The sequence below is a fragment of the Aquarana catesbeiana genome, linkage group LG09 (genome assembly GCF_042186555.1).
Source record: "Aquarana catesbeiana isolate 2022-GZ linkage group LG09, ASM4218655v1, whole genome shotgun sequence".
In the NCBI taxonomy this organism is placed as follows: Eukaryota; Metazoa; Chordata; class Amphibia; order Anura; family Ranidae; genus Aquarana; species Aquarana catesbeiana.
In genome coordinates, this window is record NC_133332.1 from 70,727,226 (window position 1) to 70,752,833 (window position 25,608).

At 41.3% G+C, this 25,608-nt stretch overlaps 1 protein-coding gene across 2 annotated transcripts in view; it reads right to left on the reverse strand.

Annotated features, from left to right (window-relative positions):
- The window catches only part of PLEKHG2 (pleckstrin homology and RhoGEF domain containing G2), a 148,059-nt gene that overhangs the window by 20,261 nt on the left and 102,190 nt on the right, over window positions 1-25,608 (reverse strand). For both annotated transcript variants that reach the window (XM_073598777.1, XM_073598776.1), the window contains 9 exons: window positions 24,551-24,617; window positions 20,552-20,598; window positions 19,279-19,429; window positions 18,642-18,773; window positions 16,884-17,066; window positions 13,852-13,944; window positions 12,585-12,671; window positions 7,621-7,654; window positions 791-880 (listed from right to left, as the gene is read on the reverse strand). In XM_073598777.1, coding sequence (XP_073454878.1) covers window positions 791-880; window positions 7,621-7,654; window positions 12,585-12,671; window positions 13,852-13,944; window positions 16,884-17,066; window positions 18,642-18,773; window positions 19,279-19,429; window positions 20,552-20,598; window positions 24,551-24,617 — 884 coding nt within the window. The remainder of the gene's footprint in view (window positions 1-790; window positions 881-7,620; window positions 7,655-12,584; window positions 12,672-13,851; window positions 13,945-16,883; window positions 17,067-18,641; window positions 18,774-19,278; window positions 19,430-20,551; window positions 20,599-24,550; window positions 24,618-25,608) is intronic.

The window sequence follows — 25,608 nt, forward strand, 5'->3', positions numbered from 1 at the left end:
TAAACTCAAAGAAAGCAGCTGACACTATATTGCTGGATGCAATGATACAAAATATAAGAAGAGGTGTAGCGCTAAAAAATAAAACAAATAAATAAATGAACTTTTTATTTATTTGTTTTATTTTTTTAGCACTACACCTCTTCTTATATGTTCTTTATCTTCCACAAATCTGAGAAACTACTACACTAGTGGACCTGTGCATCATTTATGATCAATGCTACCTTATGATCTACATCCTTTAAGGCAGGTGAAATATCAGGGTATCTGAAGTCTACTCGATATGAATTAATAGTTGAAGTGACTTTCCTGGAAAATGACAAAAGGATGCAAGTGACATTGAACATTGCTATGAGACACAGTTTCTACCTCCTACTGCAGGGTGATGCAGATAGGAGACACAGATGCACGTTTATGTATACTGTATTTATTTATTTCAGGTACTTATATAGCGCCGTCAATTAATGCAGCGCTTTACATATACATTGTACATTCACATTAGTCCCTACCCTCAAGGAGCTTACAATCTAAGGTCCCTAACTCACATTCATACATACCAGGGACAATTTTGACAGGATCCAATTAACCTACCAGCATGTCTTTGGAGTGTGGGAGGAAACTGGAGTACCCGGAGGAAACCCACGCAGGCACAGGGAGAACATGCAAACTCCAGGCAGGTAGTGTCATTGTTGGGATTCGAACCAGTGACCCTTCTTACTGCTAGGCGAGAGTGCTACCCACTACACCACTGTGCCGCCCATACTGTATAACATTAGGCCTATATAATTCTTACCAGACTGTCTCCTGTTTCGGTGAAATGTCCAAAGGTCCTCCATCCAGGGGGATTTAGGGCTGTCTGAAGTAACTGGGACATCTGCACAATCTGTAACAAAGAAACTGAATGTTATCACTTTCTTTTGAGACCACCAGACTGTGAGTTATACACTTTACTTGCAAATACCTCAATACTCAAACAGACTAAACTGGAAACCTAATCGTATAAACCTTTTTCTGATTTGGATAGAGTGGAAAGAGGGGTTAGAACACCTATCAGGTTATTGTTGCTGTCTGTGTCCCCTTTAGGGAAAGATCACCCTTTCTATGTGTCCTGATGACTGTAATCACCTAGAGTGAAGGTTAAGGAAAATTCTAAATTTATCCATAATCACCAGAACAAGGATAGAGGGGAAATGATCCAATAGTGACACTATTTCTGATGACCCTGGTGACAACCAGGGATTTCCCTCAGTTTGCAAAGATTTCCTCTCACTTCCTATTGTGGTTATAAGTCAGGAAGTGAAGAGTAATCTCCCTTGTGGGACACAGATGGAAAAAAAAACTCATGGGTTATAACCCTCCCTAAAATCCCATACACACTATTAGATTTTCTGCAGATTTTTGTCTTCAGATTTACCAAAACCATGCAGTGCAAGGGCCTGCCCAATTGAATACAAATTGAAATTCCGAAGGTTTGACCTCATATTATATGGTTTTGGTAAATCTGAAGACAAAAATCTGCAGAAAATCTTATAGTGTGCTTTACACTATCCAAAATAAAAGAAAACATTTTGGCTTGAGTTCTACATTAAGAATTACACCGTGTAGTCTAAGATGTTTGCAATCACACTAAGGACAATCTCTTAATGACGGTCTTTTTTTATTAGAGGCCAGCAAAGTTTCTTAGAATGTTAGAAGGACGATGTTGTTTTTTTGATGACCTGATTTGGACCTACCATTACAATTCACAATTCATGTGAATCAAAAGGACTCATGTAAGCATTACTATATTCACATTAAATGGTTCCTCTTGGCACATTACCTTTTCTGACCTACAGTCCAGGTTTTACTTCAACAACACATGTATCTTTACTACCCGCAGCTGCAGCATGCTGTAAATGCACAAGGTAGTACTAACATATGGTGTCGGTCCCCCACACCACTTTTTAAATGAATGCAAACCACTCTAAGGCTGGACATACATTATACAATCCTCTTGTACAATTTTCCTTTAGATTTACCAAAACCATATAATATGAGGTTAAACCTAAACACTTTTCATTTGTATGCAATCAGGCAGGCCCTTGCACTACATAGTTGAATGTAAATCTAAAGGAAATTGAATAAGAAAATTGTATAATGTATGGCCAGCTTAAGGGCTTTATTTCTTTTTTGAGGATTATGCCATTAACCACCTCAATATAGGGCACTTACACCCCCTTCCTGCCCAGACCAATTTTCAGCTTTCAGCGCTCTCACACTTTGAATGACAATTACTCAGTCATGCAACACTGTATCCATATGAAATTTGCATCATTTTTTTCACACAAATAGAGATTTCTTTTGGTGGTATTTAATCACTAGTAGGTTTTTTATTTTTTGTGCTATAAATAAAAAAAAAAACGTACAGTTTATGAAAAAAATGCCTTTTTTCTTTGTTTCTGTCATAAAATTTTGCAAATGAGTAATTTTTCCTTCATAAATTTTGGCCAAAATTTATACTGCTACATAGCTTTGGTAAAGTCTACAAACTATGGTGCCAATCACTGAAAATTGATCACATCTGATCAGGCCTTCAGTACATCAGGTTATCTCATTTCTTGAGACACTAACAAGTCAGGAAAGTACAAATACCCCCAAATGACCCCTTTTTGGAAAGAAGACATTCCAATGTATTAAGTAAGTAGCATTGTGAGTTTTTTAAGTTGTATTTTTTTCCCACAATTCTTTGCAAAATGAAGATTTTTTTTTTAAATTGTCATATTATCAGGGTATTTCTCACACACAACATATGCATACAACAAATTACACCCTAAAATACATTCTGCTACTCTTCCTGAGTATGGCAATGCCACATACAAAGGCCCAACATTGAAGTAGCACCTTCAAGCGTTCTACGAGCATAAATGACACATCTCATTTCTCAACCAACTATTACACTTTTGAAGGCCCTGGAGCACCAGGACAATGGAATTGCCCATAAAATGACCCCATTTTGGAACGCAAACACCCCAACGTATAATGTATAAGGCATAATGAGTCTTTTGAACAGTTCATTTTTTTCCAGAAGTTTTTGGAAAATGTGGGGGAAAAAAAATGAAAACGCATTTTTTTTTACACAAAGTTGTCAATTTATAAGATATTTCTAACACATAGCACGTATATAGCAAAAATGACACCCCAAAATACATGCTGCTACTCTTCCCGAGTATGGCGATACCACATGTGTGAGACTTTTACACAGCCTGGCCACATACAGAGGCCCAACATTGAAGTAGTACCTTCAGGGATTCTAGGAGCATAAATTACACATCTCATTTCATTCCTACCTATCACACCTTTGAAGGTCCTTGAGCACCAAGACAGTGGATTTACCCACAAAATTACCCTATTTTGGAAAACAAACACCCCAACGTATATTCTATGAGGCATGGGCTGCAGATACCCTGTTTCCCCGAAAATAAGACCTAGCGTGATTGTCGGTGATGGCTGCAATATAAGCCCTATCCCGCAAATAAACCCTAGTTAAAGTCCTTGTAGGTCTTATTTTCAGGGTAGGGCTTATTTTCGGGGAAACAGGGTAGGGCTTATTTGGGGGGTAGAACTTATATTGCAGCCATCACCGACAATCACGCTAGGTCTTATTTTCGGGGAAACAGGGTAGGTACTCGGGTAACTTGATGAGCTGCAGAAAGGTACTCGGGTACTCTGATGGGCTGGTGACAGGTACTCGGGTACTCTGATGGCCTGGTGACAGGTACTCGGGTACTCTGATGGCCTGGTGACAGGTACTCTGATGGCCTGGTGACCGGTACTCGGGTACTCTGATGGGCTACAGATAGGTACTCGGGGACTCTGATGGGCTGCTGACTGGTATTTGGGTACTCTGAAGGGCGGTGACAGGTATTCAGGTACTCGGTACTCATATGAACTGTGACAGGTACTCAGATGGACTGTGACGGGTACTTGGGTACTCAGATGAACTGTGACAGGTACTCGGGTACTCAGATGTACTGTGACAGGTACTCGGGTACTCAGATGTACTGTGACAGGTACTCAGATGGACTGTGACAGGTACTCTGGTACTCATATGGACTGTGACAGGTACTCATATGGACTGTGACAGGTACTCTGGTACTCATATGGACTGTGACAGGTACTCGGGTACTCAGATGAACTGTGACAGGTACTCAGATGGACTGTGATAGGTACTCGGGTACTCAGATAAACTGTGACAGGTACTCGGATAATCAGATGGACTGTGACAGGTACTCGGGTACTCAGATGAACTGTGACAGGTACTTTGATGGGTGGTTACAGGTACTTTGATGGGTGGTGACAGGTCCTGTTTATTGGGGGGGGCAATCAGTGTGTGTTGGTGTACACTGTAAGCGGTAACAAGATGTTACCACAATCTCCTTCTCACACACGATTGGTGTGTGAGGAGGAGAACCCGGTAACATCTCGTTACCGCTTTGTATTTACATTTAATGATTGGCTGTGAAAGGATCACAGCCGATCATGTGGTAAACAGCCGTCGGCCAATGGCTGTTTACCAGCGTTGGTGACGAGCAGTGTTCCTGGGAACACGCCGCCACCGACGTGATCGCGTGCATGCGCTGTGCAAAGTGGGGCGGCACCATCTGTGATCGGCCGTGATTTTGTCACGGCCGATCACGTGGTAAACAGCCATGCCCAATGACTGTTCACCCCCCTCGGGGCGAGCGGTGTCTCCGTGACACGCCGCCACCGAAGGTACAGGGCTGCGCGCACACGATCGCGTGCATGCCCTGTTTAAATGAACAGATGTCATATGAAGCCCGCCCAGAACAAGAGCCGTGCCGCCTGGCCGTCATATGATGGCCGGCGGGCGGCAAGCGGTTAAAGTAGTTGGGCACTGGGTAACAGATGTTGGGCCCTTTGTGGAGAATCAATGGGAGGTAGCTCTGCAAGCGGTTAAAGTATGCTCGCCTAATGTGTCCCAAAACGTATGCGATTGTATATTGTACTACATGTTCACTACATCCCACTGGGACTCTTTAACCACTTGACCTCCAGGCCTTTTTCTGACACTTTTGTTTACATGTAAAAATTTGTATTTTTTGCTAGAAAATTAGTTAGAACCCCCAAACATTATATATACAGTAAAACCTTGGATTGTGAGCATAATTAGTTCCCGAAACATGCTTGTAAACTAAAGCACTCTTATATCAAAGCGAATTACCCCATAAGAAATAATGGAATCTCAGATGTTTCTAGAATGTAAACTCTTAACAGCAGGGCCCTCTGATCCCTCCTGTATTGAATTGTATTGTAACTGCATTGTCTGCCCCCATGTTGTAAGGCACTGCGCAAACTGTTGGCGCTATATAAATCCTGAATAATAATAATAATAATAATGATTTGTTCCACAACCATTTATTCATAAATCCTTCAGATTATAATCTATATAAAAACATTATAGCAATGTGATAGATTGTGTAACCATAAAATGTCCATCCACAAATGGCAGCCTCCACAAGGGTATTAGAAGCAAAATCCAGCAGGAACTACAGAGTATAAAAAAGAAGAGAGGCGCCTCTAAGTGTAGCAATATGGTTACATTTAATGAAGGTACAACATTTTACAACTCACATGGTTGATTATTAAAACAGGCACATCTAAGTATGCAGACATCTGGGGTAAAGCTGTTCACATAGACCATCCTCCGCATTGCCGGCTCTCACCGCTGTCAGTCTGCAATCGTGACCGGGAAGACTATCCTGCAGAAGAGCGATCTGAAAGCGAGGCTTGAGGCACTCGTGAAGTGCAGCGTGGAAGGGATGACATTGATGGCGGTGCAGAGGACGGTCTATGTGGACAGCTTTACCCCGGATGCCTGCATACTTAGACGTGCCTCTTTTAATAATAAACCATGTGAGTTGCTAAATGTTGTGCCTTCATTAAATGTAACCATATTGCTACACTTAGAGGCGCCTCTCTTCTCTTTTATATTCTGTTGTGACATGTGACATTATGCAACTTGTACATCAAGACAAAATGTATTTAAAAATTTTGCTTGTCCTGCAAAACGCTCTCAAACCAAGTTACTCTCAATCCAATGTTTTACTGTATATAAATAAATATATATATATATATATATATATATATATATATATATATATATATATATATATATATATTTTTTTTTTTTTTTTAAAGCAGAGGCCCTACAGCATGGGTGCTCAACCTGTGGCCCTCCAGTTGTTGTGGAACTACAAGTCCCATGAGGCATTACAAGGCTGACAGTTACAAGCATGACTCCCAAAGGCATGAAGGGGCTTGTAGTTCCGCAACAGCTGGAGGGCCACAGGTTGAGCACCCACTCCCTAGAGAATAAAATGGTGGGTTTTGGAATTTTTGATGTTACCTGGTATTTGCGTTGCAGTTTTTCAAACACATTTTTGGGGGGTGGGGGGAATACACTTCTTTTAATTCTAATGCAAAAAAACGAAATACATAACCCATTTTTTAGTAAAATATAAAAGATGATGGTATGCCGAGTAAATAGATACTAAACATGTCACGCTTTAAAATTGGTGAAAACGGTGAAATTTTTACTATCCATAGACGACACTTTGAAAGCCTTTACAGGTTACCACTTTAGATTTACACAGGAGGTCTGGTGCTAGAATTACTGCCCATTAACTGACGTTTGGGATGCGGGGCTGATGCTTGTGTTCACCTTTTCACTTGAGCATGGTGGGACAGGGGCACTTTAAAACAACCATTCCCGCTGCTTGTAAAAGCAATCCAGCGGCTTGTTAGCCGCTAGGATTGCTTTTACAAGAGAGCCAATGGCTGCTAGTAATTTTATCTGTAAAGAAAACGAATTTACACACACTATTGATATCCACAGAGAGCAACAGAGAAGAAACACTGCTGTAGAGTGATGCTTTTCAAACTCAAACATTATAGGATTATCCATGCCATATACTGGGAAGACCCAAAATTACCCTTTTTAATAATGTCAATGTTAAACACTACAAACCAGTTACACCAACTGTCAAGACCATCAGATTCACACACTGTATAGCAGAAACGTAAAAAAAAAAAAAAAAAAATCACACACTTTAGATTGCAATCTTCTAGATCTACAAACTAGACCGGAAAACTTTATAGTACACCACATGTTCTAGACTGGGAACTGACTATTTGTAAAGTCATACACAGAGTCACAAAATCATCATTAAGGATGTCCTTTCAACTATCGCAGACCTGTTCTTCAGAAAAAAGATCCCTCATTTTATATTTTTTTTTCAATTTGAAAAATACAAAACTTAAAGCGAACATTACAGAAATAATAATCAAATATACAATAAAGAAAAGGAAAAGAACACAAAACTAAATAAACTAAACTACTATTAATATCTACCCCAAAAAACACCAACCTTTAAATAAAGTAAAAAAAAGAAAAAGTAGACCTTTTTTCCAGTAAATTTTGCCTAAGCGGCCCAATGAGCAAAATTGAAAGTTTCTGCTTCAATGACATTTTGCAACTAAATCAATTTTGTGGAAATGTCTTTGCTTATCCCCATTCCTCAGTGACTGACATTCCCTGCTATTCTCCCATGAAATACAACTTACTTTGGAATGTGTTTTCCAGCAGGACTTGCTTAGCCTGAAAAAATAAGAAAATAATAATTATTATTATTATTATTATTATTATTATACAGGATTTATATAGCGCCAACAGTTTACGCAGCACTTTACAATATAAAAGGGAGACAATACAGTTATAATACAGATACAGGAGGATTAAGAGGGCCCTGCTCAGAAGAACTTACAATCTAATAGGATGGGGCAGGTGGTACAAATGGTTGTAACTGTGGGGAATGAGCTGATGGAAGTGGTAAAAGATTAGTTAGAGATATTATAGGCTTTCCTGAAGCGATGTGTTTTCAGGGATCGCCTGAAGGTAGCAAGAGTAGGAAATAGCCGGACAGGTGGAGGTAGCGAGTTCCAGAGGATGGGAGAGCCTCTGGAGAAATCCTGGAGACGAGCATGAGAGGAGGAGACGAGAGAGCTTGAGAGTAGGAGGTCTTGAGAATAAAAGGAAAGCTATATTGGTTTTGGATCAATCATTATTTATGTTTATAAATTTTGAGCTAATGTTTTATTTTTATTTTACTGTTAAAGTGTATGTAAACCCTAACCTTACATTTCTCTTACTTACTCCCTTTTGGTGTGTTAAATACACCATTGAAAGCATTTTGTTATTATTGTTAGATAAATGCAAAAATACCTGTTGATCCAACCAGAAATGCAGTGAGCTGATAACTTCCTGTGCTCTCTACCTCTGCTTCACTGTTATCAGTTACATTGTTACCATTTCTTTCCACAGACTACAGAACACCTCCTCTCTGTGTAATGAAGAAAAGGGAAGGGGGTGTTAGCAGGCTTGTCCTATGATCACAACACTGCTCCACCATAGATACCAAATGGTGAGTGAGCATTGGGACCTTGGTAAAGCATGTTACTTGCAGGATCACCAGGTGAAAATAAAGAAAAAGAGCCCTAAAAGAAAGAAAATGCAGCCACCACATCCATGAACTGGCAGGCTGCAATAAAATTATTTTTTATCTTTGATGTTAATGACAGGTTCTGCTTGCAGCTTCACAGATGCTGTATAGTAGTGTCAGCGCTCTTCTTAAGGTGCTGGAGCTGAAAGTTCCACCTACCATACAGTGCAGACATCGTGTCACGTGTCATGTAGCTGCTCCCTCCCTTCCCTTTCTCCATTTGCATAAAGCTTTGTATTCTGTTCACAAGGGGGAGGGGTGAGGAGGGACAGATAAATTACATGATCTCAAATTTTCCTTGCGATCACATGTTATACTTACCGGCTCTGTGTAATGGTTTTGCACAGAGCATCCCCAATCCTTCTCTTCTTGGGTCCCCCGCCGGCGCTCTGGGCTCCCCCCTCCCTGAGTGGCCCCATAGCAAGCCATTTGCTATGGAGGCACTCATGCGTGCTCGATCCCGAGCCCCACTCTGTGTGTCTATTGACACACAAACCGGGGCCAGTCCCGTATTAGGGGGGCTGCAGGGGAAGCTGCATACTGAAGGTTGCATGAAGGTAAAAAAAAACCTTCAGCCTTTGGAACCACTTTAACCACTTGCCGACCGCTTACCCCACATGTACTGCAGCAGTTCGGCTCTATTGCGCGAAATGGCATACCTGTGCATCATTTTTTGCGATAGGTACTGGGGGCGCGCGCGTGCTGCTGGAGCCGCAATCACGCACTGATTGGACACAGGGGATGGCAATAAGCTGGTCCAGCAGACCCAATGTATGCCGGCCACCCGTGATCGTTCCCGGGAAAGGCAGAACGGTGATCTGCCCATGTAAACAGGGACACCAATCTCTGTCTTCACCCAGTCAGAGCAACCCCCACACAGTCAGCAAGAACCCCCTAGGGACACACTTAACCCTTTGATCGCCCCTGATGTTAACCCCTCCCCTGCCAGTGTCATTAGTACAGTAACAGTGCATATTTTGTAGCACTGATCAGTGTAATAATGTCACTGGTCCCCAAAAAAGTGTCAAAAATGTCAGTTAGGTGTCCGATTTGTCCATTGCAATTCGCAGTCCTGCTAAAAATCACTGATCACCGCCATTACTAGTAAGAAAAAAAATTATAAATACAAATGCCATAAAAATATCCCATAGTTGTAGACACTATATCCTTTGCACAAACCAATCAATATAAGCTTATTGGGATTTTTTTTTTACCAAAAATATGTAGCTGAATACATATTGGCCTAAATTGATGATGAAATTTCAATTTTTTAATTGGATATGTATTATAGCAAAAAATAAAACGGGGTAAAACCTTCCGGGGCTGAAGTGGTTAGGTACAGAGTGCACCGAAGTGTGTGCTAGCCTAAAAAAGAAAATGAATGCAGCTACCACATTTAAGGATGGTAAGCTGCAATATATTGCATTTTGGGTTTTGGGTTTTGGGCTCCTGCTTCTGTCAATCAAAGTTAGTGAGCCAATGAGGAAGGGGGGGAGGGCAAGCCGTGGCTCCACATCTGAATGGACACACAGAGCAGAGGCTCATCTCGGGTGCCCCCATAGCAAGCTGCTTGCTGTGGGGGCAGGAGGGAGGGGCCAGGAGCGCTGGCAAGGGACCCAAGAAGAGGAGGATCTGGGGTGCTCTGTGCAAAACCACTGCACAGAGCATGTAAGTATAACATGTTTGTTATTTTTAAACAAAAAAACAAGACTTTAATATCACTTTAAGGATGCATACTGAAGCTGCAAAATCTTGTGTGGGCTTCTAGGCTTCAGATTACTAAAGGGTTAAAGTAATCTATAGAGTTAGCCATTGAATGGTACTTTTTTTTAACTTTTATTGATGTCTTACACAGCGGAACAATGTGTTGCTACATCATAACACACCAATAAACATTGACGGGTTGGTAGTTTTGCTCCCTCTGACCGGGAGGAACTGAGCAGTTTGTGGAACATCTTGCTGATTGCTTTGTATGCTCGCCTCAGTGAATTTTATTGTTTTCACATCAAAAACAGCTGGAAGACCTTCATTGATTTAGGTGTGCATTTAAGAGTTTTTTTTTAAATTCTTTTCCCAAGGTAACATTTGTCTGCAAACCCTTTCCACACCTGCAAAAAAAGCTTTTACAAGTCCCTGGGGTTGTGGGAATTGAACGTCTGCCGACACTCTCAGCGGATACCATATGTATCCTTCCAGGATCATTAAATGTGGGAAACTACACTTCTATGTAAAAAAAAAAATAAAAAGTCAGTATAATAAAAAAAATACTTAAGCAGGCCTATCTGGGTCTAACAAAGACCATGCTAATACACTCTTGCTATTATCATTTATGATTATGATTTAATGTGTATGTCTGGGCAAAATAAAAAATAAAATATCCAGTTCATCTCTGCAAGACATATACATTCCCCAGGTTTTTTTCCCCTTTGAAATGCTGTAGCTGTTGATCTGCTAGAAATGTATTGTGCTTCTTACTTCCTGTATGGTCTGACAACACAGTGCGTTTGCTGCAATTAAAGCGTTTCTTAACCCCCAAAAAAAGGATCCTGCTTCTTTGAAGCATGTTATATGACACAGTGCTTGTCTTGTGTCATTTGGCCCCCTGTAACGCCTAAAAAACCTGGCTGATCCTGCCAGTTTCTCCCCACCCTTCTGTAAACTGACCACGGTGTAAAATGGCTGCTGATCCCTGACACCGTGGTCAGTTTACGTGCCTCTGTCATCAGCAGCCTGCTATCTGCTCTCCTTTCTGCTCCTGTGTCCTCCTCCCCCCTGCCCTCTCTGTCTGTATGTGAGCCGCCCCTCCTCCTTCCTGCTGCTCTCATAACACTAACCTGTATACACCATCAGCACTGCCTCCTATTGCAGTGTCCCCCTCTGTAAATGATTTATAAATATAAATGCTGTAAATACCTAATTTTAAAAGCTGAGATTGCAATTACATGACCAGCCAGCTCTCTCCTCCTCTCCTCCAGATTGACATCAGCAGAGGAATCTCAGCCCCTCCTGCTGCATCTCTCAGAGGAGGAAAGGAAAGGAAAAAGCTGGCCAGTCATGTGATCGCAATCTCTGCAGTGAAATTAGGTATTTGCAGGATTTATTTTTATAAATCACACACAGAGGGGGATACTACAATAGGAGGCAGTGCTGATGGTGTATACAGGTTAGAGTGACTTAACAACCACTTTAAATCCCAAGTGGCTTTGTCAGCCCGGTCTGCTTAAAGAGGAACTGCAGTCTGCTCACATAATTTGTAATAAAAACATCTTTGCCATTCTGAAGCTTTCCTCCAACCACTTTGCATATTATTTTATATACACTTTGATTCTGTTCACTTCCTGGATTTACACAGACATACAGAGGCACACCTCCAGCTCTGCAGCTTTCATTGCCTCTCTTATGACTCATCCCCCTTCCCATCCTGGCAAACTCTCACGAGAGTGAGAGAGAGAGAGCTGTGCATGATGTCATAAGCCTAGGCTAATGACCAGACAAGAAACAGGAAGTGGGCTGTATAAGGTATTTACTTACTGGCAGAAAAAAAATGCTTTACTATCCAAAGTTAAAACAACAAGGGCAGAAGATTTAATAGATGGAAAGTTGAAAAAATTACTGAGGCTGGGTTTACACCATTGCGAATTGTATGCGCATTCTCCACATCGCATTCGCAATAGCAGGAGATTTTGACCGGCTCTCTATGGAGCCGGTTCACATATCTCTGCTGCGGTTCCGGTACGAATTTGCACAGGAGCCCTGTACGTCTTTTTTGGCCAAAAATTTGGGGTGACATCGAACCTGAAACGGTGGATGGACACACCGGACCCCTGCTGGGAGTCGCATGCGGCGATGGTGTGAACCCAGCCTGAAGGTCCACTTTAACTCTGCCTATTCTCCACTGTTCTTTGTATGTCTCTAATAAATTGGATTCTTATAGCTGTTTGAAGTTCAGCTTCAATAATCATTTCTTAGCTATAAAAAAGATTAACTTTTTTATGCAGAAAGCCCCTTTTGTCCTATGCAAAATGTTACCTTCTGAGGGATGGATGCTGGGTGGTTTTCTACAATAAGACGCTTTATATAATAGATCCAAAGTCTTTTCTCCTCCTGATTTCTAGCCTGAGGAAGAGAAAAGGAAAAACATAATGTAAAACAGCAAGGGGAGCTCTTACAACATCATGTAAAATTGTTAGTCTTTTGGCCTAATAAGGGATGGCAGAGAGGCTTTTCTCCTGGTTTAGATAGTATTTTTCAGCCAGATTTAACCAGACTTCTCATGCGAGTGGCTTCTTCAGTTCTAATCAGTGGCAGGAACATACCCTAGCATTTATTTCTCAGTCACCTACCAGCTAGACTACATTGGTTATCTTTTACTAAGGCCAATGAACCAATAATATTGTCAATATGAAATAGTTCTGTACTTCAGTGTGTTTTAGTGGTGGTCAATTTGGTTTCTATAGTCTATCTTGCCTTAAAGTAAAGCTAAAGATGAAAGGTTTTATGTTTATATTGGAGGGAGTAGGCAATGACTCTAAACCCTTGTTAGTTTTTTTTTGCCATCAGTGTCTCATTGGCAAGGTTTCCCTCCACTTGCTGTCCTGTACACAACAGGAAGGAAATATCTCCAAATTTAATGCAATCTCCTCTTAGATAGCTGTCAACAGGGCTGGACTGGGATAAAAATTTGGCCCTGGACTTCATCCAGACCGTCCCACTTTATTTGTGCAAACAAGCACAAAAACAGTATATAAACTATACGCAATTGTGCAAAAAAACATAAGTAGCATAACATAAGGAGTCCTCACTAACCTCTTTTACTATTTCACTTATTCTCCTCTGTATTTTTCTCATCTTTCTCACATCACTGTGTAAAGTTGAGGGCGAACCAAGAAAGCCATTACTTTGACAGGCTGTCACTGAAACCAGCCCACTGAGCCATCGGCCCACCGGGAAACTCCCTGTAGTCCCGATGGCCAGTACAGGCCTGGCTGTCAAAGGAAGTTCCCCTACTGGATGATTTTCCCCTCTATTCCTGATTTGGTGACTGTTCAAAATTTTTTAATTTTTCTCTCTTTCTGTCCTATTAACAGCAGTAATTAGGACAAACGGGAGAGGGTGGATCTCCTCAAAAAGTTCACAGACAGCAATTTAATAGGGGTTCTAACCCTTTCCCACTCTATCCAAAACCAAAAAAAATAAAATGTTGCCTTTAGACAATCTTAAACCTCATTGGTTGCAATGTCTTATCTCGAAAAGAATAAGAATCATGTGGTTCAATAAAATGTCAGTTATCACTGACCTGGATGATTTGCTGGTGCTTCGGGATGGTCAAGTCTGAGACTCGAAAGCTTAAACTATCCTTCAGATGCTCTGTCAGGGCCAGGCTGCAGCACTGGAGAAAAAAAAAAGATAAAAGGCAACTCATTTAATATAGAAATCATCAAGGTTTCTTTGACCACCATCACTGGAGAAAAATGTATTTGCATGTGCAAAATATATTTTTAAAGATTTTGTATTCACATTTTCCATATTTATGTAGGTTACCTTAGTCAGATTTAGAGATATGTGTCACTAATAAACCTTCACATATGTTTGAGCTCTTCTACTGCAGATAAACCTAGCCTATTAAAACTCTGCTATGTTGCAGATTTCTGGCTGCCGCAGTATCCTGAAACTTCCAGGTGTGTCGACTACGTGGTACCTGAAAGAAGGAACCACAGGGTACAGTGGGGGAGATTTGCAACAAAGTGTATCTATAATCCCTAGCAGTGAGTTTTAATGGGACTTCAGAACACCGCCAACGCTCCTCTACCCCATAACAGAAAGGGAAGGTATACACAAGAGAAAGGTACCAGCCTTTACTCTAGAATAAAGGAAAAGTAACATCTTGATCATTTGAAACCTCACCTGTACACCTCACCACTAACTTAATATGGTGTTTCTTCTTAATGCACTAGGTGAAGAAAGCGACAATAGTCAAGTGAAGCGGGAACCAGTAAAGAACACCATCTTTGGTCCACACCCTAGGCTCCATAGCAGCTGTAAAATCAATGGTAAGTAGTGGCATTTATATGGTTTGATTCATGTATGGGTTTATATATATATATATATATATATATATATATATATATATATATACCCTGTTTCCCCAAAAATAAGACCTAGCGTGATTGTCGGTGATGGTTGCAATATAAGCCCTACCCCCCAAATAAGCCTTACCCTGTTTCCCAAAAAATAAGCCCTACCCTGAAAATAAGACCTACAAGGACTTTAACTAGGGCTTATTTGGGGGGTAGGGCTTATATTGCAGCCATCACCGACAATCACGCTAGGTCTTATTTTCGGGGAAACAGGGTATATATATATATATATATATATATATATATATATATATATATAATTTTATTTTTATCACGGTTTTAATTTGCTGTTGTCGGCTAGAAATTAAACTATAAAAATGGGTGCAGTAGTTGATATGTTGCCATGAGCAATATAACTACTTTTCCATTTTTTCTGAAATTTTTAAATAGGAACAAAAACGCTTAAAATTGTTTTTCTATATTAGGGGTACACTATGATAACTAACACATAACACTATGTGCCTTTAAGGAGGGGTGGGCCCCCTCCAGACATACCTGCCCTCAATGCAGATAATAACGGGGTGCCTTTTCACGGCCTCTGCAGTTTACACATGTGTTTGCAAACATGTGCAAACTAAACCCCTGTTTTTAACATGAACTGTAATGCCCCGTACACATGGTAGGACATTGATCGGACATTCCGACAACAAAATCCTAGGATTTTTTCCGACGGATGTTGGCTCAAACTTGTCTTACTTGGCATACACACGGTCACACAAAGTTGTCGGAAAATCTGATCATTCTGAACACAGTGACGTAAAACACGTACGTCGGGACTATAAACGGGGCAGTAGCCAATAGCTTTCATCTCTTTATTTATTCTGAGCATGCATGGCACTTTGTGCGTCAGATTTGTGTACACACGATCGGAAATTCCGACAACGGATTTTGTTGTCGGAAAATTTTATATCCTGCTCTCAAACTTTGTGTGTCGGAAAATCCAATGGAAAATGTGTGATGGAGCCTACACACGGTCGGAATTTCTAACAACAAGGTCCTATCACACATTTTCCGTCGGAAAATCCGACCGTGTGTACGGGGCATTAGACTGGATAATTTGATTTGTTACAGGCTGGCTGGTACGTTGAGCTGGGAATTTTTCTTTGTTTTTGTTTGTACACTATGATAAACCTTTCTGGAGTTCTATTGGAAAAGTAATGGCAAACAATTTGGCATTTCACTAGGGCATCTGTTTATACAAGTCCATCCTTCAGTATAACTGCATAACTACAGATATAAGCAGCACAAGCAGCTGCTATGCGGACTGGAGCAAGAAGGGACCCCATCCATGTCTAAAAAAGGACTGTATAAAAAAAGTTTTACTCACTGCAGTCATCATCTTTCCCCTCTATGTGAAAGATCACTGCGGTTGCTGGCTCAGTTGTTGAGAAGTGCAGACTACCTTTTTGTGCATCAATCTAACACCAAAGCCAGCTTAGTATTGCACAGCTCTCTCTCTCACTCTTGTGAGAGTTTGCCTGGAAGAGAGGGGGGATGAGTCATAAAAGGGCCAATGAGAGCTGCAGAACTGGAAGTGTGCCTCTGTGTAAATCCAGTAAGTGAACAGGCAGCAGCTTCCGCTGCCCACAGTTACAATGGATGCAGCCAGACTTAGTGGAGGGAGATTTCTACAGCAGTATATATAAAAAAATATGTAAAGTGGTTGGAGGGAAGCTTCAGAATGGCAAAGATGTTTTTTATTACAAATTATGTGAACAGACTGCAGTTCCTCTTTATGGTGAGGCTCCTCTTTGGTTTCTACCACAGACTAAACATAGCATGGCTCAGGGGAAAGCTGAGGTTCTAAGTAGCTATCAACCTGCAGAGTGTGAGTGTGGGTTGATCCATGCCGAATGCCTAGACACAAGGTGTGTACCTGTTCATTTACAGGGGGATGGGGTTTAAAAAGTAGTCCACTTCTTAACACCAATGTTGAGGGGGGTTAATAGGGATGCATTATATGTCAGTTGCCCCATCCAAATTTTGTTGAGGTACCTTATGATATTTAGTTATACCACTACTTGAGAAAAAGGAGAGAGGATCAATTGGAAGTTACTGTTACCTTACACCAAAGTTATATAAAAAAGAAATGCAAATATTCTGATAATATTGCAAAACACTAGAAACAATAGCAAAGCAAAATAAAACTAAAAAAAAAAAAGTGTAATCTTCACAGGATTACATGACTTACAAAGATATGCATTTTATAGATGTAAAGGTCCATTCTTTTCTTGGTGATCAGCAACATTTTGCTAAACAAGAAAAAAGCTCGCTCTTTCTTGACTCGCTGAACTCGGAATGTCCCTTCCAGAACAAGTTCTCCAAACCCACTCAGGTCTGGACCCTGCCAGTTCACCAGCTTGCTTTGGATTTCCTGGAATGATCAGAGAGGATACTGTAAGGACATTGCACCAGAAAAGGAGGGAGGTAAGAGCTAAATTCATTCTTTAAAGCAAGTTTTTATGCCTTGAAGCAAGATCGTAGTGTTGTCGATAAAAGCAAAACTATATTGCAATCAATGACATTGCTGAGTAAACTATAGTGGACTAAGTAAACTAAAGTGAAAATCAGCAATTTTGGTATTTTCAGCTGTCCCATTGGCTTTCCTCTTTTTAAAGCTGAGAATTTAAAATGACGGGTCTGTGTACCCACTTTCTGGGTTATTTGCTGCTAGCTTTAATTCTGTACTTGTGAATTTTTAACAAAACTTGCAGCTTGTGATATATAAGCTAAATATAGCAGCACAACTTTAAAGTGAAAATCAAGCCATGTTTTTTATTTTTCTTAGTTTTGGATATGGCAGGAAAGGGTTAGTCTGGCCATATATGGAGCAGCATTTTCCATCCATGTATGCTCATTCCCATTCATGAGAAATTGATTTATCGGTTGACTTCTCATGAGCCAATCAGCTGCAATGCTGATCAGTGTATTCTGATGGCAGGGGAGTCCCGCTGTCAGAATACAATGACACAGTAGGGAAGCTTCCTGCAAGTGTGTGGAAGGGGGAATCGGTTCCATTTTTTTTTTTTTCGTTCAGACGGCTAGCAGAATGAAAAAAAAGAACTATGTATGGACAGCTTTAGACCCTCATTTTTTTTATTGCTGTTTGTGTCCCTATTGAAAAGATGTGCCCTTCATTTTCTATCCAGAGACTACTGCTGCAAGTATTGGAAGTAAGGGAAATCTCCCCAAAGGGGGCATAGACAGCAATTAAAACTCGAAGAGGCTCTCACTCTTCTTTACTTTGCTAAAAAGTGTTTGTACTGGTGTCTGCTTAGAGAGATTTAACTTTACTTTCTGTCCTTGAGACAAGGAAATCTCCCAAACCAGAATGCAAACAGCAATACAAAAAAAAAAATTAAAAAAATGATTGTTTTAAATGCTTTTTCTGAAGTAAACAAATATATTAGGCTGTCAGTCAATCTTCAGACTTTATTGCTACTGGTGATCACTGTTACAAAAAGGAAAGTGGGAGAAATCCAAAATTTTAGAGATGTCCCCGAACAAGAGCTAACAGGCAATTTTCCAGTGGGGACACCTGTTCCTGAGACAACCTTATAAAAAGGGAATTCCTCTCACTTTGGTTGATCTCTATCTTTCTGTTGCGTCTCTTGGACAGGAAGTGAAGGGAAATCTCTCCAATGATATACAGACAGCAAAAAATAAACTGGCAGGGGTTTTAAGCCTTCTTATCCAAAAAAAAAAAAAAGTTTGGCTATATGTACTCTTCAACGCATAAGAAGAAGGGGGACAGCATAGTTATTCTCAAATGAAGCAATCGTAAATGAAGTTAACCAGCACAAAATTAAAATTACAACAATTAGAGCTACCAGGCACATTAATATATAGAGTAAGTTGGTTTGTTAATAAACGTCTCTCATTCAAATGATGATCAACTTTGGTTCTGGAACTTTACCCATCATGCTTTGCATGGTGCAATTCTCAGTACCTGAAGTCTAACAGCATGTTCTTGCTTCCTCTTCATATCATTGATGTACCAGGCAACAGCAGTCATTGTGATAATGGCTTCCTCCACCACCTCGTAGCCAGGGGCATTTTTATCAAAGTGCTTAGCCAGCTCCTGTGACAAATTAGACTAGACATCAGAATAATTGGACAAAACAATACTAAAAAACACATGGCACCCAGCTGAAAATTTTTAGGGATATTGCCATGTGTTACACAGACTGACAAGTTTTATTCAGAGCTTTGATCTGAAATACTAAAAATGATGTGGACCCGATCACTAAATTATTGTATAAGTTTTAACTGGATAATGTGATTTCAAAATTAATTTTCAAAATTTATAAAATCTGAAGCTTTCATAAAAATAATTCCTGATAATTCTACCATGAAAGTCCTTGTTCATGAACTTCCTGTTAATGCTTTGTCCCTGTCTCCCAATTTGGTTCTTGCATTGTCACTCTGTTTTAGGGCTTCTGATGGAGACTACAAGTGGCCATTTCAACACAGATTATGCTTGCATGGTCACAGTTGTCACCACCAGGAAACCCGCCTTGAGGGTACGTCTGATGGCCAAGACTACACAACCCCTTAGGTAAATAGTGTACATGCCCCTGCCTCACCTGCAGGAGAAGATGGTATTTCATAATACGCTGTACAGGTTTCAGGAGATATGTCTCCAAGGGCAGGGAGTGCGATAACACCGCCTGCCGCTCTCTGAAAAACTGAACAAGTTCCTCATTCTTCATGCACTCCCGAAGGACGGAGACTGAGCTGGGGGGAGAAGAAAAGGTTAAGAAAAGGGAAAAGGAATAACACAGATAAAGAGACTGGCAAAGAGAATCTTAACTGAAAGTGAACCTGTCAAATCTTTATCTCAACTTTGAATTCTGCATGTCCGCCCCCCCCCCCCAGCATCACACAATGCTGAAAATATAGTTTGATTGGACAGATCATTTGTGGGAGGCTAACAGGAAACACCCAAAGTTAAAAGTCGGAGGAAGGATTTAGGAAACCCTGAAGCATATGCTTGGTCAGGGGAGCTGCCTAGGCACTCACATACTACGTTGTGGTTGTAGAATTTCTTGGATAGATAAAAAAGGAATGAATTACCATTCCTGGAGAAAATGCTGCTACAGTGCTGGTCATAGGATCAAACGCTTGGGCAGTTGGTCATGTGATCACTGCTAAAACATAAGTCCCTTTAGCATTGTTCGCGTGACAAAACACATACCTTTGTATAGCCTTGTCGGGAGCCCAGAAAAGCATTTTCTCCCCAAAAAAGTAATATTTTAACTTTTCTGTTTCTTTTTGTGCAGCACATAGTATTACCCAACATTGGAGCATAGCTATTAGATTCATTACACAACAGAGACCAATGTTTTCTAGTTATCTGCTGTCTTTAGGCTGGCTTTCCGCCTGGTTACCTCCTGCTGTTCTTCTTCCATCTTCATATGGTATACATCTATAAAGTCACTCCTGTTGATCTGAAACTAGCATGTGAGTGAGCTCACATCACGTTGCAGTATATGCTTTACTTTTTTGCTATATAGAAGCTGTCCAAGCTCTCTGATAGCAGGGGGAAATAGGTCTCCCAAGGGCCTTCTCCTTGAGGTGCTTGATCATGCTACTCAACCTCTACCAATATAAGCACACTGCAAACTGGGCATGAATTAAATAGAACCATTCTTTAATTTTACACTACAATCTTTCTTTAATTATGTCTCAATTACAGCCTCAATCTCACACTATTGGTTTCAGTTTTCCCCAAGGCTGGAGATCTTTTGGTTGTAACAGTCTGCTGACTGACTAAAGAGAAAAACATTTAAACACATCTTAGCAGACACTTCCCCTAGCACTGTAGAAAGTATTGTAGAAACAGAGAGAGACGGTTACCTGGGATAATTCATACAATACACTGTATAGATGTCAAACTCTTCACTCTGCAGAGGAAATGTGAAATCATCATTATACACGCACACACAATCTGGATTTTACATTAAGCCACACTACTTTCTTACAGGAAGCATAAATTAAAAGTGGATCGCAGCTTCTGGTACTTTACTATACAATGTAAAGATCCCACCTTCCAATGTGGTTTTGGAATTTGTCTTTAGGACCATCAGCAGCTGAGAGCGGATATTTAGGTACCACCAATCAGATAAAACAGCTCTATGTCAACAACCATGTCTTTCGCCATCAAGTCACAGAGGTGTCATCAGTAGCTGTCCAAATATGGTTTATAAAGGAATGCAAAAAACACTTTGCAATTACTGTCAGCAATGGATATGCTGATTACAAAAGTGGTGGTTGTTTTGTAACTATAGCATACAGGGATGAAACCCAATGCAGCTAAGAAGGAGGCAACTGTATTGATAGCCGGAACTTGTCTCTGACTCCAAGCGCTTTCCTGAAACAAGGGCTGGCAAGAAGAATTCACAAGAGGCTAACACGACTTCCACCACATTCCTCTTGCCAGAGCTTTCTCCTGCAAGTGCTCGGAGCCGGAGACAAGCGCCGGCGATAAATGCAGGCATCTCTTTGCTAGCTGTGTTGTTGGATGACCACGGAGGAAGGTCAGTGGGAGGGTGCCCTGTCTGACCATGTAGCTAGCCTTCCACAGTTTGTAAGAAGATGAGACAAGGTACTACATGTACTTTGTTCCCTGGGGGACATAGAACTGTAATAAAAAAAGGAATAAGACTTCTTCTATTAGAAAATTGTCACTACATTCCCGAGTTCTCACATCATCCATCAAAGAGCCAAGATTGTAGACCTGCACAAGGCTGGAATGGGCTACGAGACCCTCAGCAAGAAGCTTGGTGAGAAGTAGACAACTGTTGGAGCGATTATTCGCAAATGTAAGAAATACAAAATAACCATCATTTGCCCTCGGTCTGGAGCTCCATGAAAGATTTTGCCTCATGGTGTAAGGATGATCATGAGAAAAGTGAGGGATCACGGGAGGAGCTTGTGAATGATCTCAAGGCAGTTGGGACCACAGTCACCAAACCATTGGTAACACAATACGCCGCCATGGATTGAAAACCTGCAGCGCCCGCAAGATTCCCCCCCTCAAGAAGGCACATCATACAGGCCCATCTGAAGTTTGCCAATGAACGTATAAATGATACAGAGAGGGATTGGGAGAAAGTGCTGTGGTCAGATGAGTCCAAAATTGAGCTCTTTGGCATTAACTTGACTCCCCGTGTTTGGAGGAAGAAAAATGCTAGCTATGACTCTAGAACACCATCCCTACAGTCAAGCACGGAGGTGGAAACAATATGATTGGGGTTATTTCTATGCTAAAGGTACAGGACGACTTTGCCACATTCAGGGGCCAATGGACGGGGCCATGTATTGTAAAATCTTAGATGAGAACCTTCTTCTCTCAGCCAGAACACTGAAGATGGGTCTTCCAGAATGACAATGACCCAAAACATACTGCCAAGGCAACAGAGGGGTGGATCAAGAAGAAGCACATTAAGATCATTGAGTGGCTTAGCCAGTCTCCAGACCTTAATCCCATAGAAAATGTATGGAGGAAGCTGAAAGTTCCAGCCATTTCTGTGTTTATTAAAATTCAGCAGCTACAAAAAGTGTAGTTGCTCACTTTTAATAAACATGCACTCACCTGTCCCACGATCCATCGATGCAGCCACCCGAAGCCTCGGTTCTCTCCCCCCACCTCTCCTCGGCGCCGGCATCACTAGTGTGGGCACCCTGATGTGACAGCTTGCAGCTTCACAGCCGGGTGCGCACTGTACATGCACAAGTCGCGCTGCGCGTCCTGAATGACAGAGCAATCTTCTGGGACCTGTGACGTGTCCTAGAAGATTGCAGGGAGGGAGGGGGAGAGGAGAACTTCCGCTCGAGTCGCCTAGGCGGCTGGAGCGGAAGTGGGAGCTGGGTACCTGTCAAAACTAGGTACCCACTTCCCCCCCCTAAAAAATGACATGCCAAATGTGGCATATCAGTGGGATAGGATTCCTTAAAGCGGAAGTCCCACTTTTGGGTGGAACTCCGCTTTAAGGATTTAGAGAAGATCTGTAAAGAAGAGTGGATGAAAATCCCTCCTGAGATGTGTGCAAACCTGGTAACCAACTACAAGAAAAATCTTACCTCTGTGCTTGCCAACAAGGGCTTCTTCACCAAGTCCTAAGTCATGTTTTGCTTGGGGATGAAATACTTATTTTACTCACTGTACTGCAACTCAATTTATAACATTTGTATCATGTTTTTTCTGGGTTTTTGGTTAATATTCTGTCTCTATCATTTAAAATACATCTATGATAAAAGTAATAGACCCTTTATTTCTTTGTAAGTGGGAAAACTTACAAAATCTGCATGGGATCAAAGAATAATTTTCCCCACTGTACATATTTTCAGTGTGTTCAGGTCTGGTCACATGAACCGGCTTCCCTCTGTCAGTCAGCAGAGGTGGAAGGGGAGAGGAGGGAGCACCGACAATGAATGGGCCATAGGCACCTATGGGTGATGTCACCACCCCAGGCTATACCAGACCCTTGAGGAGTGTTTTCTCCTCTTTTCCCCTGCAGCCACTGCTGGCTGACACAGGGGATTACATGGTGGGACTGGAGTGGACTGAAAATAGGTAAATGTATACATTTTTTCTTACACGGGTTAGTCAGCATAGAGGGGGAAGAGAGCATTTTTAAGACTAGTTAGGCCTATCCTGGAATTTTACTTGCCAGTATGTTATATCCCTCAGGGATTCTTCTGGTGGATCTCTACATTTGAGTTCCTAGGTCTGCACATCTGCTGTTGTAGTAATAGTCTTCTTGGCTCTGAGGAAGAGGTTGAACGTCAAAACGCGTTAGCCTATTGGATCTTCACCTCCTGTTTTGCAGATTGTTGGACTATGGACTGAACAATAGGGTACCATGCAATGCATCTTGATGCTGTACCTTATGATCAGCTTTTACTCAATTGTAAATTTGTGAGTATAATACTTACCATTTTTTAATAATAAAATATGGTTTTAGGACAATGCACTAGGTCGGTGCATCATTTCTTTCTATTTCTTGTGGTTCCAGAGTATCAGACTTCTCCAGTCTTTAGAGGGCAGCAAGAAATGGCTTATCCTTTATAGAACCAAGAGGGAGATGTAGCACATCCTTCCCGAGCGAGCCCACTCAGGAGAAGTTGTGTTTGTGACTATAAGTCTATGAACCTTGCCTGGGCATGGTTCACATCCAAAGTTCAGCCTATTTATGTAGTGTGATTGATCCGTAATGTGCCCAGCACCACTTGGAAGAGGTGGTCTGTGGTATGGTTTAGTTCAGATACCCGTGCCTGAGTACAGAACACTCATAGATCACTGAGCACTAACAGAGCACAGAAGCAGGGATCACTGTGTTCAGGCTTGTAGAGATTGCGTAAGTGTGCTTGGTCTCAGTACAATGTGAGATCAGGCTAGTGGGAAAGTGAGGACAGTCATACTCAGGCATGGTACAAGGCAGTGTACACTTTTTTTGGTGGTTGCAGAAGTTCCATTTCACTTACTTACAGTACAGCTCATCTGTTAGCAACGTATGAGTCTACCTTGATATGTCTAGTGTGAGTACACCCTAGGAAGCAAAAGAACTGTCAACTGTGGAAGGGAGTTCTCGTTGTGTCAACCCACAAACCTGCAACTAAAACATGACTTTTGGATAGGCTGAACCTTTAACATTTAGCGTTGCATGTCATTTTACACATTGGTTGTTCATCAAGCCTTATTTAATCTGCAATCCTGAGAAATAATTACATATGGAATATTGCTCAGTCTACGGATTTTTTTTTTATAAGTCACAGGAGTGAATGCTTAGCTGCCTTCTTTCAAATATTTTGCTCTTGTGCAGAAATAAGTTTTTCCAGCAGGGGGAGCCTTACCCTCATAACAAAGCACTCGGCGATCATGTGTGCAGAAGTGCAGTTCTCCAGCTCCTCCAGCAGCTCACTGTAAAAGAATAGACTGTTAATATCATGGCTCTATGCTTTCTCCCATACCTTCGGATTGCTATTTCTTCTTTCCACTTCAAATCTCATATTTTTTATTGACAGTTGGAATTTGCTAGGTAAATGTTGACTCCTTATTTTTATCACTGATGAATTAACGATGTATAGTTCTGCCATTTATAAGTCACTTGCTGCTGTAGTATGGGCCCTTTAGTTTTTAGCTAGTAATAAAGATGTACAAATTTACCTATTTTCAAGTAATTCTGGTCCGGTTACCCGATTTCCCCTGTGTCAGCCAGTCGCAGCTGAAGTGGAGAATAGAGAGTGCATTGACAATGGCTAGTAAAGCCTGGAGCGTTGATGTTACCCATAGGCTTCAATGGCCCATCTGTTGTCAGCACTCCCTTCTCTCCCCTGAAGCCACCCTGGCTGACACAGGGGAGCTGGATCACTTGACCGAACTGGAGAGGCCTGAAAAGTATAAGGGAGAAATGGCGTTCCTTTGTTGTAATTATTTGCCTTTTGGACACCACTTTGTGGTATCTTTGATTGGGGAGGCTGCAGCTATACTTTTACCTAAGCACGGAATTTTGTGTTTAATACTGAAAAGTATAAGTGTTTTCATCTTTCCTACACAGGTTAATTAGCATAGGTGTTAGGAAGGGGGAGGGGACAGTTTTAAGGCTGGTTAGGGGTATAGCCGGAAGTCCACTTTAAAGTAGAACTTTTTATTTTTATTTTGAATAGAGTAGGGTAGGGTTATGACCCGTCAGGTTTGTTTTTGCCATCTGTGCCCTATTGGAGGATTTCCCTTCACTTCCTATCCCATAGCCAAAACAGGAAGTGAAGGGGAATCCCCCTAAAGTGAGGGAACCCCTGGTTGCTACAAGCATCCCCATTGGAAGATTTCCCCTTTATACTTGTTCTGGTGACAACCCAAAATTTGGAATTTTCTTTCACTTTCACACTCGGTTAATAACGATAAACAGGAC